The sequence below is a fragment of the Diabrotica virgifera genome, chromosome 6, assembly GCF_917563875.1.
Source record: "Diabrotica virgifera virgifera chromosome 6, PGI_DIABVI_V3a".
Taxonomy (NCBI): domain Eukaryota; kingdom Metazoa; phylum Arthropoda; class Insecta; order Coleoptera; family Chrysomelidae; genus Diabrotica; species Diabrotica virgifera.
This window is the reverse complement of record NC_065448.1, coordinates 23422098-23435318: the sequence shown is the minus strand read 5'-3', so window position 1 is coordinate 23435318 and position 13221 is coordinate 23422098. Positions and strand designations below refer to the sequence as shown.

Sequence of the window (13221 nt, the reverse complement as noted above, 5' to 3'; positions counted from 1 at the left end):
ATCGAATAGCTTGATGTCTTAAACTCTTTTCTCAGAATCATCCATATGCGAATTTATAAGTGTGAGTTTCAGATGAGTGACACTCGATTCGGATTTCAAAACGGATTGGGAACATGAGAAGCTTGAATATCTAGACAAAAAATACTTTATCTACTTTATCTCATATTCTGTATAAGTTTTTAGTTTGTGAAAACTGTCATTATAGATAGCAGTGCGTGAAGGATTTAAAGTGTGCGTGAAGTAACAATGTATTTTAAATGGGATTTACTTTTTCGCACTGTTTTTGGCACAATTTCATATAATCAAATATCCTTAACTTTCGCGTTGTCATGGTGATGACGTTGTCAGCAATAAATTACGACAAATGTTTTGACGTGACAGTGACGAAGAGTTACAGTTTTTTTATTTTTTTATCGTAGATAAAATATTGTATAAAACTGTGCGTGAAGTACTTTTTGCGAACTTACGCGATGTATAGCACTCGCAAAACTCCTGCGTTCGCAAAACACATACTTCACGAACTGTTTCATAAATAACTATTGTGTATTAAATGTGTTAATATAACGATGCAGTTTATTGATTATATAAAAGCATTTGACTGGACGACTTTTTAATTAAGAAAATGTGTATCTTATCATATATTTTTTTAATTTCTGTTTCAAATATGAATTTATTTGTCCTATTTTATGCATTCGCTGTGTTTCCCAAATTCTAGTACTTGTACAAATACGTCTAATTTGTATAACTTCTGTTAATTGGAATTTTTATTTTAAGTAAACGTTATGTAAAAAATTATTTATATTTAAATATTAATAAAATCTTTTATAGACTAACCAATATGGACGAATAATTTAATATAATTTATTCTAATTATATTCAAAGAGGGAATAAAATATACACAAGCTTTTCTTTACTGAAACTATAGAGTATAGAGTAGTGATGGCCAAACCTGAGTATCGTGGTGCTAGTTTTCCATTCGATGGGGAGTCTACGATTCCTCCGTTTTTTTCTATCTCATACAGTTCAGTGAGATAATCGTCCCAACTTGTGGGAATAAAATAAACACGAGATAAAAAAGGAATTGCCCAGTAAATGAATCATATAAGTGAGTCTCAGTGGTAAGTCTCAATAACCAAAATCAGGGTACAACATGGGGTGCGCTTAGCACAATAATGTAGCTGTTTCGAAACTTTATATTTACACTTTTTGTAACTACCTTGATACAAGAACCCTGACGATACCAGGGTCAAATAAATTTTGTATCGGTTTTTGGCGATAATAACAGATCTGTTACTTCCGCCTCTCTAGGAGTCTTCTAGAAGTCTCTAGGAGTTATATAATAAAGTTGAGGTAATAATCAGGATACTACTTGTCTTATCATATTTATCGTTCACATATAACGTAGTTTTATAACATCTGAACGGAAGGTATTTAACAATACAAAAATTGATAAAAAAATTACACAAAAGTCCATCTCTGGTTTGAAAAATTATAGCTTGTATATATGTAATCCACCCTTTTGTTAAATATTAATTTACAACTCATGTTATTATAAAATTTGTAAACATTTTCTAATCAAAATACATATTCTTAAATCGTATTAAACTACATTTTTTATAGAACAAAACGTCACACAAAAATAAGTAAACTTTAAAATCTGATTAACAATTAGAATCATTCTATATAAGAAATATATTTCTGCCATTACGATTCTATACTATGGGATAAATATACCTGTTAAATGTAACTTGTTTCTAATATATAGAGTATAGAAAAATTCATTTTTACAAAATTAATAGATAGCAATAAGAAGTTGTACTTAAAATATGTCTGAACGTCTTTCTTTTTTTTAAACACCATTACTTAATATATTTAAATTTTCAGTATGAAAAGACCACATCAGAATTAACGAAGAGTAAGAAGGAACAAGCCATCCTCAAGGAAAAATATTTGGAAAGCGAGGTACAGGAAGAAAAAGAACATCCTGGTTATAGAACCTCACAACCCGGTTCAACATAACATCTGTGCAGCTTTACCGCGCTACTGCAAATATGATAACTATTGCTATGATGATCGCCAACATATGCCACATATACACATCTTACGAAGAAGAAAAGAATCACAATCATAATTCTCTCAGGAAGACAATAATTGTAGGTACCTTAAAGATGCAATCAAGTAGATGTAGTGGTATTTGGTGACATTAATGAAATTTGAGCATTTTGATTCAATTTATATCAAGTACAGAATTCCAATATATCTTCAACACTTGCATAAAAGCTCTCTTTTGCCTCTCGAATTTTCTTTCTGAAGTTTCCCTGAATTCCTTTGTATTTTTCAGGTTTATTACTTTATGTTTTCTTCTTTCTTCGCCAACAAAATACAGACTAGTGTTTTTCGTAGCCCAACATCATTCGAAAAAGTTAAATGTACTGGCAGAGTACTGGCAGAAAAAACTCTATCAACTCAACAGCGACCTATCTGGGAGTCCTGTTTACCAACATCCTCAGCTGCGACGCTGATCTGAAGTCAACGATAGATAGGGATTTCTAAGAAATAAAGCAAGCATGACTCCTCATCCACTTTCAGGGAGAATTGGCAGGACACAGTTATTCAAGAGCGTTAAACAATAAAGAAAGGTAAAGCTGTTGGACCAGACGATATCACTGGAGATTGGAGGAGTGTCTCAATTAGACAGCTTTAGAAGAGATAGATTCAAGTGTGGCTGATAGGCTTGTTTAATGTAATTATGGAAATAGAACAAATTCCAGAGGAATGAAGAGTTTTACAAAAACAAATGAGGTGCTTGTTGTTGTAAACAAACATCATAGAGTCATGATTGATATTAAAACGATATCAAGAGTTTTTATTTCATCAAAAGCAGTTCATGTAAGAAACATTAAACTTAATGGCAAACAAAGAAATTAACATTTCTAATAGTGAAGAGATGAGCAGAACACATTTTAACCACACATATAAATTCTGTTGGATAAATAAATTCTACTTATTCTAATTCAGTTATATATGTATGTTAATAGAAAACATTTTTATATTATTTGTTAATGACATAACTTTTTGATTGCTTTACTTTTTGTTTTATTAAGTCGTCTAAAGTACAGTACCACTCACCGTTGGTGATCTTAAAAGTATAACAAACTCCACTGTTTCCCCATAATATTATTTTCTGATATAGTTTTATATGTATTATCCCTGTCCTACAATTCTAATGGACAGTATAGTCTAATGGTTACAATTTAAGACCTTTTTGATTTTCCTTTCTAGAGAAGATATCATCTGTTTAACACTTATACTCGTAGTATCATAATCTGTATCATTCCGTTCCTCTTCTAGAATACCAAATTTAAAAAACTGAGACTTGCTTGGGAGACTCAGAGGCATCCGCTGAAAGACAAGTTGGAATTGTGTTTGACCATTTTCCGTTCTTCAAACATTTCAGCATTGCTGCACCCTTTAGTTGGAGCCCCTCTTCGCACGTGAACGTTATGTTTTCGCCGATTTTGTAAAAGAACTTCACGGAAGACATTCTGCCGCTTATAGTAGTACCAGGGTAGGAGCATGCTTGCACACCTGAAGAAAAAAACTTATACTTCAAAAACTTGAAAAGTTATGCACCGAGTGAGCTCAAATTTTTACAATATTGAATCAAGGAGTGCTTTTACCTATTTTTTCGTAAGTATGACATTTCTATAAAATTATTCATCGCAATACCTGAAAGAATCGAGAGACATAAGCAACAGCATATTGCAGACAAAACAACAGATAAAATTTTAACTATTTATGGGAAATAAGCCACAATATTATTAAAAAATGATTTTTATTAACGTTTCGACGCCCAAATCGGGTGCCGTTGTCAAAATACAAAATACTATAAAATACATAGTATTTTGCATTTTGACAACGGCACCCGATTTGGGCGTCGAAACTATACTATAAAATACATAGTATTTTGTATTTTGACAACGGCACCCGATTTGGGCGTCGAAACGTTAATAAAAATCATTTTTTAATAATATTGTGGCTTATTTCCCATAAATAGTTAAAATTGTAAAAATGCCACAAGAAAATAGCTTCAGAACAGATAAAAGTTGAGGAGAAATGGTTCTCCGAAAATATTTGGATATTGAAAAAGTACATGAACTAACGGCAGAGACACAACAATAAATTATACAAAACCGGAAAAGAAAAAGAACAGTGAAAGATATCCAGAATTTAAAAATGATATAATGAAGAAACTCTCAAAAATTAATAAAAAATATTATATGGAGGATACAGATTCAACCAAAGGACTAACATGAAGAACAATGATATGGAAAATCGACTACATCATTATTCAGAGCTGTTGTCAATAAAGTCACAATAGCAAATATGATAGCCAACATGATATCCAACGATCGATAATGGTTAAGGAATTAGAAGAAGAAGAACCAACTGAAAGCAATAAAATGACCGGGAAAACTAAAAAGGAGATGGATGAAACAGGCGAATATATAAATAATACTATGGTAGCCTTTCGAAACGTAACATCACTAAACAGTAAAGAAATATATATAGTTGAAGAAAGGAAAAATATAGAATAAGTATTATGAGATTAAGTGAAACTAAAATAAAGAGAAACCCAATTTGGATTCCGTAGAGGCGTAGGTACCCGTGAAGCTCTCTTTACATTCAACGTACTAATCCAGAGATGCTTGGACGTGAACCAGGATATGTACGTCTGTTTCATAGATTACAACAAGGCTTTCGATAAAGTCCGCCACAAACAGCTAATGGACGTCCTCAAAGCAAAACAATTACAATACAATGACCTTCGAATTATAACAAATCTATATTATAAACAGCAAGCACACATACGCATTAACGAACACACATCAGAAGAGTTCGAAATTAAAAGAGGAGTGCGACAGGGGTGTGTATTATCACCACTACTATTCAATGCATACTCTGAATAAATTATGAAAAGAGCTCTTGAGGGAGAAACAGCAGGAATAAATGGAACGCCAATTAACAACATTAGATATGCGGACGATACTATCATAATAGCAGACAACCTTAAAGACCTTCAACAGCTAATGAACAAGATAGTTGAGTATGGAGAAGAATATGGATTATCAATAAACATCAAGAAAACTAAATTTATGAGGATATCAAAAACGCAAAATAATGATGAAAGCCTGACAATCAAAGGTAAAACTTTAGAACAAGTAGAACACTACAACTATCTTGGCACAATAATTAATCACACAAACGATTACTCCAAAGAAATCAAAGTTCGAATAGAGAAAGCAAGAACAAACTTCAATAAAATGAGAAAGGTACTTTGTGCAAGAGAACTGAAATTGACTTGAGAGTTAGGCTGGCAAGATGTTATATTTTCTCGACTCTGCTTTACGGGATAGAAGCATGGACACTTAACGCATCGACTACTAAAAAGTTGGAAGCATTTGAACTGTGGGTGTATAGAAGAATCCTGAAGATATCATGGACCGAGCATATAACAAACAACCAAGTCATGAGAAGAGTCAACAAAAGACTGGAAATATTGGAAACCATCAAGACACGAAAGCTGCAGTACCTGGGGCATGTTATTCGTAATAAGAGATACAACATACTTCAGTTGATTATACAGGGGAAAATCCAGGGCAAGAGAAGTGTAGGAAGGAGACGAATCTCGTGGTTGCGTAACTTGAGGGAATGGTACGGATGCGCATCAACCGAACTATTCAGAGCAGCAGCATCTAAGATCAGAATAGCCATGATGATTGCCAACCTCCGTCGCGGAGATGGCACATAAAGAAAAAGAAGAAAATAAAGAGAGAAGAATAAAAGTACATAGTAGACAAAAATATACATTATACTACTCAGGTGTAGAGGAGAACACAAGAGCTAAAGCGGGAATAAGAATAATACTAGACAAGACTATACAAAAGAAAATTTTAAACTATGAAGCAATATCTCTAGGAATAATTATATTAAGCTTAGAAATAATAGAGGTAATAAGAGGAAATACACACAAATTAAAAACATATCGAGAAACAAAAAAGAATAGAAAAAGAGAATAGACACCAACACAACGAAAAATACTAGCCTAGCGACACCCTAGTGAGTAAAAAAGTTTAGAGGAGAAGAAAAACAATTATAGATAACTTACATCTTGGCATTTTTCCAGACCATCTAGAATTCTCTTGACAAGCGATAATGGGTTGCCCTTCCATCATATAATCTGGATTACAATTGATCTGCACCACATCTCCCGCTTTATAAGGGCCAGTTCCTTGAATATAACCGTTTTCAGGTGCATTTGGATTGTCGCAATGTACCTCTGAAAAAAACAGTACAATAATTTTCTCTAATAGTCTCCAAAATCTGTAAATACCAATATATCTTCTTTTTTAAATGAGTCATAAATAAATGTTTAAATAATGTAATTAGAGAAATGAGTAAACCAGATAGGAGGGAGATTGATTTTCAAATTAGGCCCATAAATATCTGCAAAATAAATACTCTACTTATTTGTTTCTCCCGAAACTACTCATATCTGGTTTCTCCTTACTGGCTCTTAGAGAAAACTGACCTTCGCAAGTGGGAAACGGTGTCGCCCAATCACCACTAGCCTGGCAGATTGTCTCAGCAGGGCCCCTGAGTCCGAAACTCGGCTCACAGCTGAAAATTGCCCTCCCTCCTACTTCTCTAGATACAACAAGCACTTTCAAATGTTCACTAAGCACTACACCAACTTCACCACATTCAATACCTAAAAAAATAAAAATAATAAATGAAAATAAGGGACTAGTTGTCTAACTTGAACAATAAAAATCATTTACAAAGGTTATAGAGACGAAAAATACTACAACATTGAAATTACGCAATCGTAATCTTACTACCTACTACTACTATGTTAAATCTTTAATCTAACCTAACATATTGAAGATGGTTTTGAACAGAAAAGAAATAACAGGAATAGCATTCATAGATCTAACTGCCGCCTATGACACAGTAAACCATCAACGGTTGCTGGCAAAACTCTACAAAACTACAAAGGATGTCAGACTTACAAGGTCAGTGAAATGTCTCCTCCAGAATGCAATGAAAACCATGTCAATGCAAATGGAGACTTACAAGGTTAGTGAAATGTCTCCTCCAGAATTCAATGAAAACCATGTCAACGCAAATGGAGAACTCGTGGCTAATGTCTGTGCTTTTAACGAACTGAGAATCTATAATACATTTTTCGACCATAAGCTTCAGTATCAATATACGTTTGAAAACTTTAGGGGGAACAAATCTATGATTGACTTTATAGTCACTAATAGAAAAATCCACCCAAAGCAGATTCTAGATATTCGAACTTTAAACTCAGCAGACGCAGGGAGTGAACACAAACTAGTCCTAACAAAAATAAGAATGAAACTAACCACAAAACATTTTCTACAGGAAATCACCGAGGAAAAATGCAATGTAGAATGCGTAGTTTAGAGTACCAGTGCGGCCACTCTGCTCATGCTAAAAACGTCGACGTGGCTCTAAATGAAACTGCTCTAGAGAACTAAAGCATATTATCTCTTTAAAGAAAGCTTGTCATGCACAGTCTAAAAGAACATGCTACGTTAGCAAAATTATGATGAATTTTGTAGGATCCGATCTTTATGTAAGCAAAAAAGTAGAGACTATTAAATGTAGTTTATAGAAAATACTAAGGAATCTTTGAATTACGATGGGACATTTTTTGCAGTTTGTAAGGGAAATAATTTTGATATTCCAATTTGCATGAAGTTGAATGATTCTGTTTTAAGTGAGCCGCAGTCAAATGCTTTTTCCAATTTCTTGAATTATATAGGTATCTCAAACTGAAGTATAACTAAACCATCTACAGTTAGCTAAAATTATTGATCAGCAGATGCATAAAACCAAACTTAATGACTTACTTTCACATATAGGGAATGGTGAGCTCCAATTTCCAGAAGGTAAGCAGACTACCTCTGGAGCTCCTATCAAAGCATTTCCATTGATGCAGGAAAACTTAAGTCTAGTGTTCATCTTCGTACTGTCTGTGTTAACCGTCAGTCCTCTTCTTTGGGGTATAACTGGGCAATGGATAGCTAAAAAATAATAATTGTTAATGACATTTGGAAGCATTGTTTATATAGTAATAGTTGGTCAGCCAATTGGTCAGCCCAATAGGTAAATTTGTTTGATTCTAATTTATCTACTGGGTTGACCAACTACTACTATAATATAAATAATGTTTGGAAGTTTAAGTTGCTATTTTTACCTTTTACTTCAATTTCTACAGAGTGGGTGTAACGGGCAGGAGTGACACACGTAAACAAACCGGAGTCATCTTTGGATGCATGGAAGATAGATAATCTGTATTCTAGTTGTGGATCTCGTCCTGGATCTGTACTCCATCCCTCTGGGTATTTTCTACGCAAAACAAAAATATAATTCATTTGGCAATATCGGAAAACCATGTATAATAATCAGCGTGAATTATGTACATATTTAAGCGACTTGTGTAGAGAGGTGCTAACACAGGTAGAGTGTAGAAATCGACTTTTGTTTACAATCGTTCAACTTGATCTGGATTAAATTATAGTTGTTAAGTTATTAAATAAAAACGAAAAAGTACCAACTATATTTTTTTGAAAGCGAAATATGAACAATCAGTTGCGATAGTGTAGGGGAGCCTAACACCACATGGCGATCCTGCCCTAAAGAAGGAAATCTTATGACCCGAAAAGTGAAAAATGAAATGAAAAATGAAAATGAAAAAGTTTCCGTCCCTGAGATACTCGATGCCCCCAAAAAAACTAGTTATTGTCATCATAAAATAACACCAAAATGGATGTAATGGACAAAGGCGCAGGTACGCACAATTTTTGTGAATAAAAACGATTTTTTTTAATTTGCCATATTTACTTGCTATATTTTCCTTTTCTCTAACAAAGAGATCCTATAATCGCTTAAAATAAATCACTAATGGGACAAAGAAGTATAGGCCTACCTCGGAAAGGGTGGAGCGACAATTTGCATATTTATGCACAGATGCACACCCTAGAACAAAGACAGAAGAAGAAGTAGAAAATCAAGTGAAGACAGTAGGTCTGTCACAATTTGTTTAATGTTAAACAGATTGTGAGTAAAGATCTTTATTTTATTATCTCCATATAAAATAGACACGTAAATGGTTCACATTAAGAAAAAATATATTAATGTACCCTGATATACTAAACCATGTATACAACTTACCGATAGTCATGGCTAATAGTCCATTTTGGATTACCAAATCGCCTTATCCACAAACACTCCATATGTAGAATAGTTCCTGGATACACAATCAACTTTCCTTCATTTGATTGCGCTATAGGTCCTAATTGGTGCCTAAACAGAATGGTTGGTGGTTTTTCCATCGAATAATCGTTGGCCTGGTTAAGACCGAAACAGGCGGGCTTCACTCCATCCCATTCTCCCCCCATACATCTTCGTTTATTAGGACCTTAAATGTATAGAATAAAGTAAATAATTAACAACTATAGAAAAACAATTAAGATTTAATTCCGTCTTAAAATCAACCACGGTAACCACCATCCGATTACGTACGTTTCTTTCCAACTGTCTAAGCAAATTAACCCGAAATAATTTGCAAATTGGAGCTGGAAGCCACTGACCTCCATTCGTGGCCAGCCATTGCTTGATATCATCAATCCATTTGGATTGAGGTCTGCCTCAACTGGTCTACTTCTCTTACTGGCCCTTGCTCACAATTCAAGAATTCGCTTCGTCCAACGGCTGCTTCCTGATCAACGGAGCAACCGTTGGAACGGTTGCTTCAAAATTGCCATGTTAAAATGGAACTCGGCAGTACCAGTTGGTACTAATGTAACTGGTACTGCCCAGTTCCATTTTAACATGGCAATCCTGGTGCTTCATTAGCTTTGAGCAAAATGAAAGCCAACGGAAATATTACATAATGATAAATTTACCTATCATAGCAAATTTTCCTATATCCACACACCGGCTAATCAAAATGGCCCCTGCAGGAAACTCGACCACTTCTTCCCGAATTTGTTGATCATTAAAAAATGATATAACGTTGGGTTCCTGGTTTCTAAAGATGCAAGTACTGTTGTTGTTTATTATCTGAGTGCCAGCAACATCATCTGAATCTAAAACAAATAATTTATTTATTTTACACAGAAATGTAAATTTTGATGAATCACATCTATTACTAGCGATTCAAGAATTTCTTTAAAAAGCTGTTTAATTTGAAGCTATTGAATAATTGATATTGGCAAGGGTTAAAATGATAAAAGTTATAAAAAGCGGTATGAATTAAAAAAAAGGGAAATTTATCCAACTGGTTCATAATCTTCTAATACTTCTGCTTCCTCTTCTCTTTGTTCTTCTTCTTCACCTTCTAGTTCTTCTTCTTCTTGTTCATCCTGGGTGCAAGTAAATTGCCCCAATAATGACACATCGCATGGCTCCTCGATATAATCAAATGAATCCTCAATTGTTGGTGATTCAACATTGGAGCACGACAGGTTTTGACAATTAGTGCATGCTACCGAACAAAACAGTCCAACTTTTTTGCAACCACATTTAGCGCTACATCCCTTTTTACAATTGCAAAAAATTGTGTTCAGGAGTTTTTCCGGCACAGGTGGGAGTAACGTTTGAATAATTGGTTCTAATGAACTGTCGACTAATTTCCATCTACAGTCTTTTGGATCTAGTTGATAACTAAGCCACACTTGAACTTGGTAATACACCCAAAAAAGATGTTGATGAGCAGCCGCTGAGGTTGGAGGAAGACAAGATAATTGCACTTGTTTTTTATTTCGAATATTTTTAAAGAAACATGCATATCGAAGCTTATCTAAGCACGTAGTTTTTTTAGGCGCTCCATACATAGAGAGAAGAAAGCTAATTCCGTTGGAAATAACTTCTTGTGGAGTTGAATTAGTTTTTTTTTAAACTTCAGCAGATTCAAGTAATATAATTAGGTTTAACACGTATTTTCACTCAGGAGTAGACTAATTAATACCTCGAGGGTGTCCTCTACCTGAAGGATTTCGCCACCCAAGAAGATAACGGTGTAATTTGCATAATAGTAAACAAACTAAATTTGCATAAAGTTTATTGTATATTGAAATGTTTATTAGTACTTAGTAATAAACATTTTGCCTAGAAAGTTGGCTTTCATTATTATGTTCAAACCCTTCCGAGAAAAGAATAGGTAGGGTGATTAGATTAGTCGACGTACCGATAGAACGTGTTTATTCCGACAAAACCCATCTTTACAAATTGAATAAGACGCATAAGTAAGAAGAATTATTATAAGTTAATAATTTGTCATATTAATTTACTATTCTTATTATTTTCGCGTTACACTCACTTTGTAAAAATTTTTTTTGGTACTATAGTATAATACAGCTTATACATTGCATCCCTCGGTAGACCGCAAGCTGTATAGTAGAAACATTATCATATTTCTAATATCTTATATTATTATGTGTAATATAAGTTAAGTTGACCGATAGAATATTATGTTTACTTGTATTACAGCTTCAGTGATGTATTTACGTGGTGTACTAATACATATTATGACGATTAGAACTCTTTCAACTCTTTGAATCGTTGTCTCTCAAAAACGGTGGCTCTTACTAGAAAAAGTATTAAGATATTTTTTATAGATGATTATCTAATCTACATTTTTTGTTAGAACTAATTTTATGATAAAACTTACCGTTTCGCTGATAATCGCTAAAACCATATTTGGTAACCTTTGACCCCGCGTAAATTTTTTAGCTCGGGTCGGATTTATGAGGACTTTTTAGATTTCATTTATGATGGTATTTTGAACAATCCTGCCAATTTTCAGCTTGATGGTAATTATTGTAACCTCACTCCTATTTTTGAGTCTAACTAGACCGGTCTATAATTTTTTAATGAATTTGCCGAAAACTCAACAAGACGAGGTAAACAGTAGGTACCCTGGGCACCAGGTACTCCGGAGATCACTTTCGACGTCATATATTCGTTTTCAGCGACCTCAAAAACCCCTTAAGGTGATACAGTAGCGATCAACAGGTAGCCAAAACGCGTTCCAAGATTGCGGCTGTAATTTTGAATATTTTTTCGAGATATTTGGCACATGTATTCGTAATATAATAAAGAATGGCGGTACAGAGCCCAATTTGAAAAATATATTAATATGTGAAAATTACTCTGTAATTAAATACAATATTAAAAAAACGAGCCTGTACCGCCATTAAGAAGTACAAAAAAATACACTTTCTTCAAATAAACTTTTTTATCCGATGCCTAGATTTTGTGTCATTTTGGAACTACTAATGAAATAAAAAAATTTAGTAGTTCTAAAATGACACAAAATCTAGGCATCGGATAAAAAAGTTTATTTGAAGAAAGTGTGTTTTTTTGTTCTTCTTAATGGCGGTACAGGCTCGTTTTTTTTAATATTGTATTTAATTACAGAGTAATCTCCACATATTAATATATTTTTCAAATTGGGCTCTGTACCGCCATTCTTTATTATATTACGAATACGTGTGCCAAATATCTCGAACAAATATTCAAAATTACAGCCGCAATCTTGGAACGCGTTTTCGCTACCTGTTGATCGCTACTGTTTCCTCTTAAGTAACAAAATTGAACTCATTTCCGCCGATAATTGACGAGTTTTGATTTTTTTATTGTCTGTTTGAGATGCACTTTAAGAATGCATTTTTTGTATGCAGTCTTTCAATATTATATCGTGGCTCACTCAACTTATTACCTACAAAAGTGGACAACATCAATCCCAAATAGACTACTTCATGATAAGGAAAGAAGACATACGTGAATGCAAGGACTGCAAGGTAATAATTAGTGAGACAGTAAGCCAACAACATAAGCTGCTTGTTCTAGACATCGAAGTAAAAAAGCGAAACTAAACAAAAATATCGGAGAGGACCACAAAAAATCAAGTGGTGGATGCTAAAAGATGAGAAGGAAGGTCTATTCAGGGAAAGAATAGTAGAAAAATATGTTGGAACATGAAAGGAAGCCCTAACACAATTTGGAGAAAAATGGCCAATATTATTAGAGAGACGGCTATTGAAATACTTGGGAAAACGTCAGGAAAGAAGTTTGAGTAAAAAGAGACTTGGTGGTGGTCAAATGAAGTACAAGGAAAAATAA

The 13221-nt window shown here is 33.8% G+C and overlaps 1 protein-coding gene across 5 annotated transcripts in view; it reads right to left on the bottom strand.

Moving 5' to 3' along the window:
- Positions 1 to 2833: 2833 nt before the first annotated feature.
- The window catches only part of LOC114331295 (complement factor H), a 97018-nt gene continuing 86630 nt past the window's right edge, over positions 2834 to 13221 (bottom strand). For 4 of the 5 annotated variants that reach the window (XM_050654829.1, XM_028280830.2, XM_050654828.1 and 1 more), the window contains 7 exons: positions 10002 to 10184; positions 9268 to 9514; positions 8291 to 8442; positions 7944 to 8117; positions 6593 to 6772; positions 6170 to 6340; positions 2834 to 3588 (listed from right to left, as the gene is read on the bottom strand). In XM_050654829.1, coding sequence (XP_050510786.1) covers positions 3362 to 3588; positions 6170 to 6340; positions 6593 to 6772; positions 7944 to 8117; positions 8291 to 8442; positions 9268 to 9514; positions 10002 to 10184 — 1334 coding nt within the window. In that variant the 3' untranslated portion in view covers positions 2834 to 3361. The remainder of the gene's footprint in view (positions 3589 to 6169; positions 6341 to 6592; positions 6773 to 7943; positions 8118 to 8290; positions 8443 to 9267; positions 9515 to 10001; positions 10185 to 13221) is intronic. The other variant, XM_028280876.2, reaches the window with a different exon arrangement.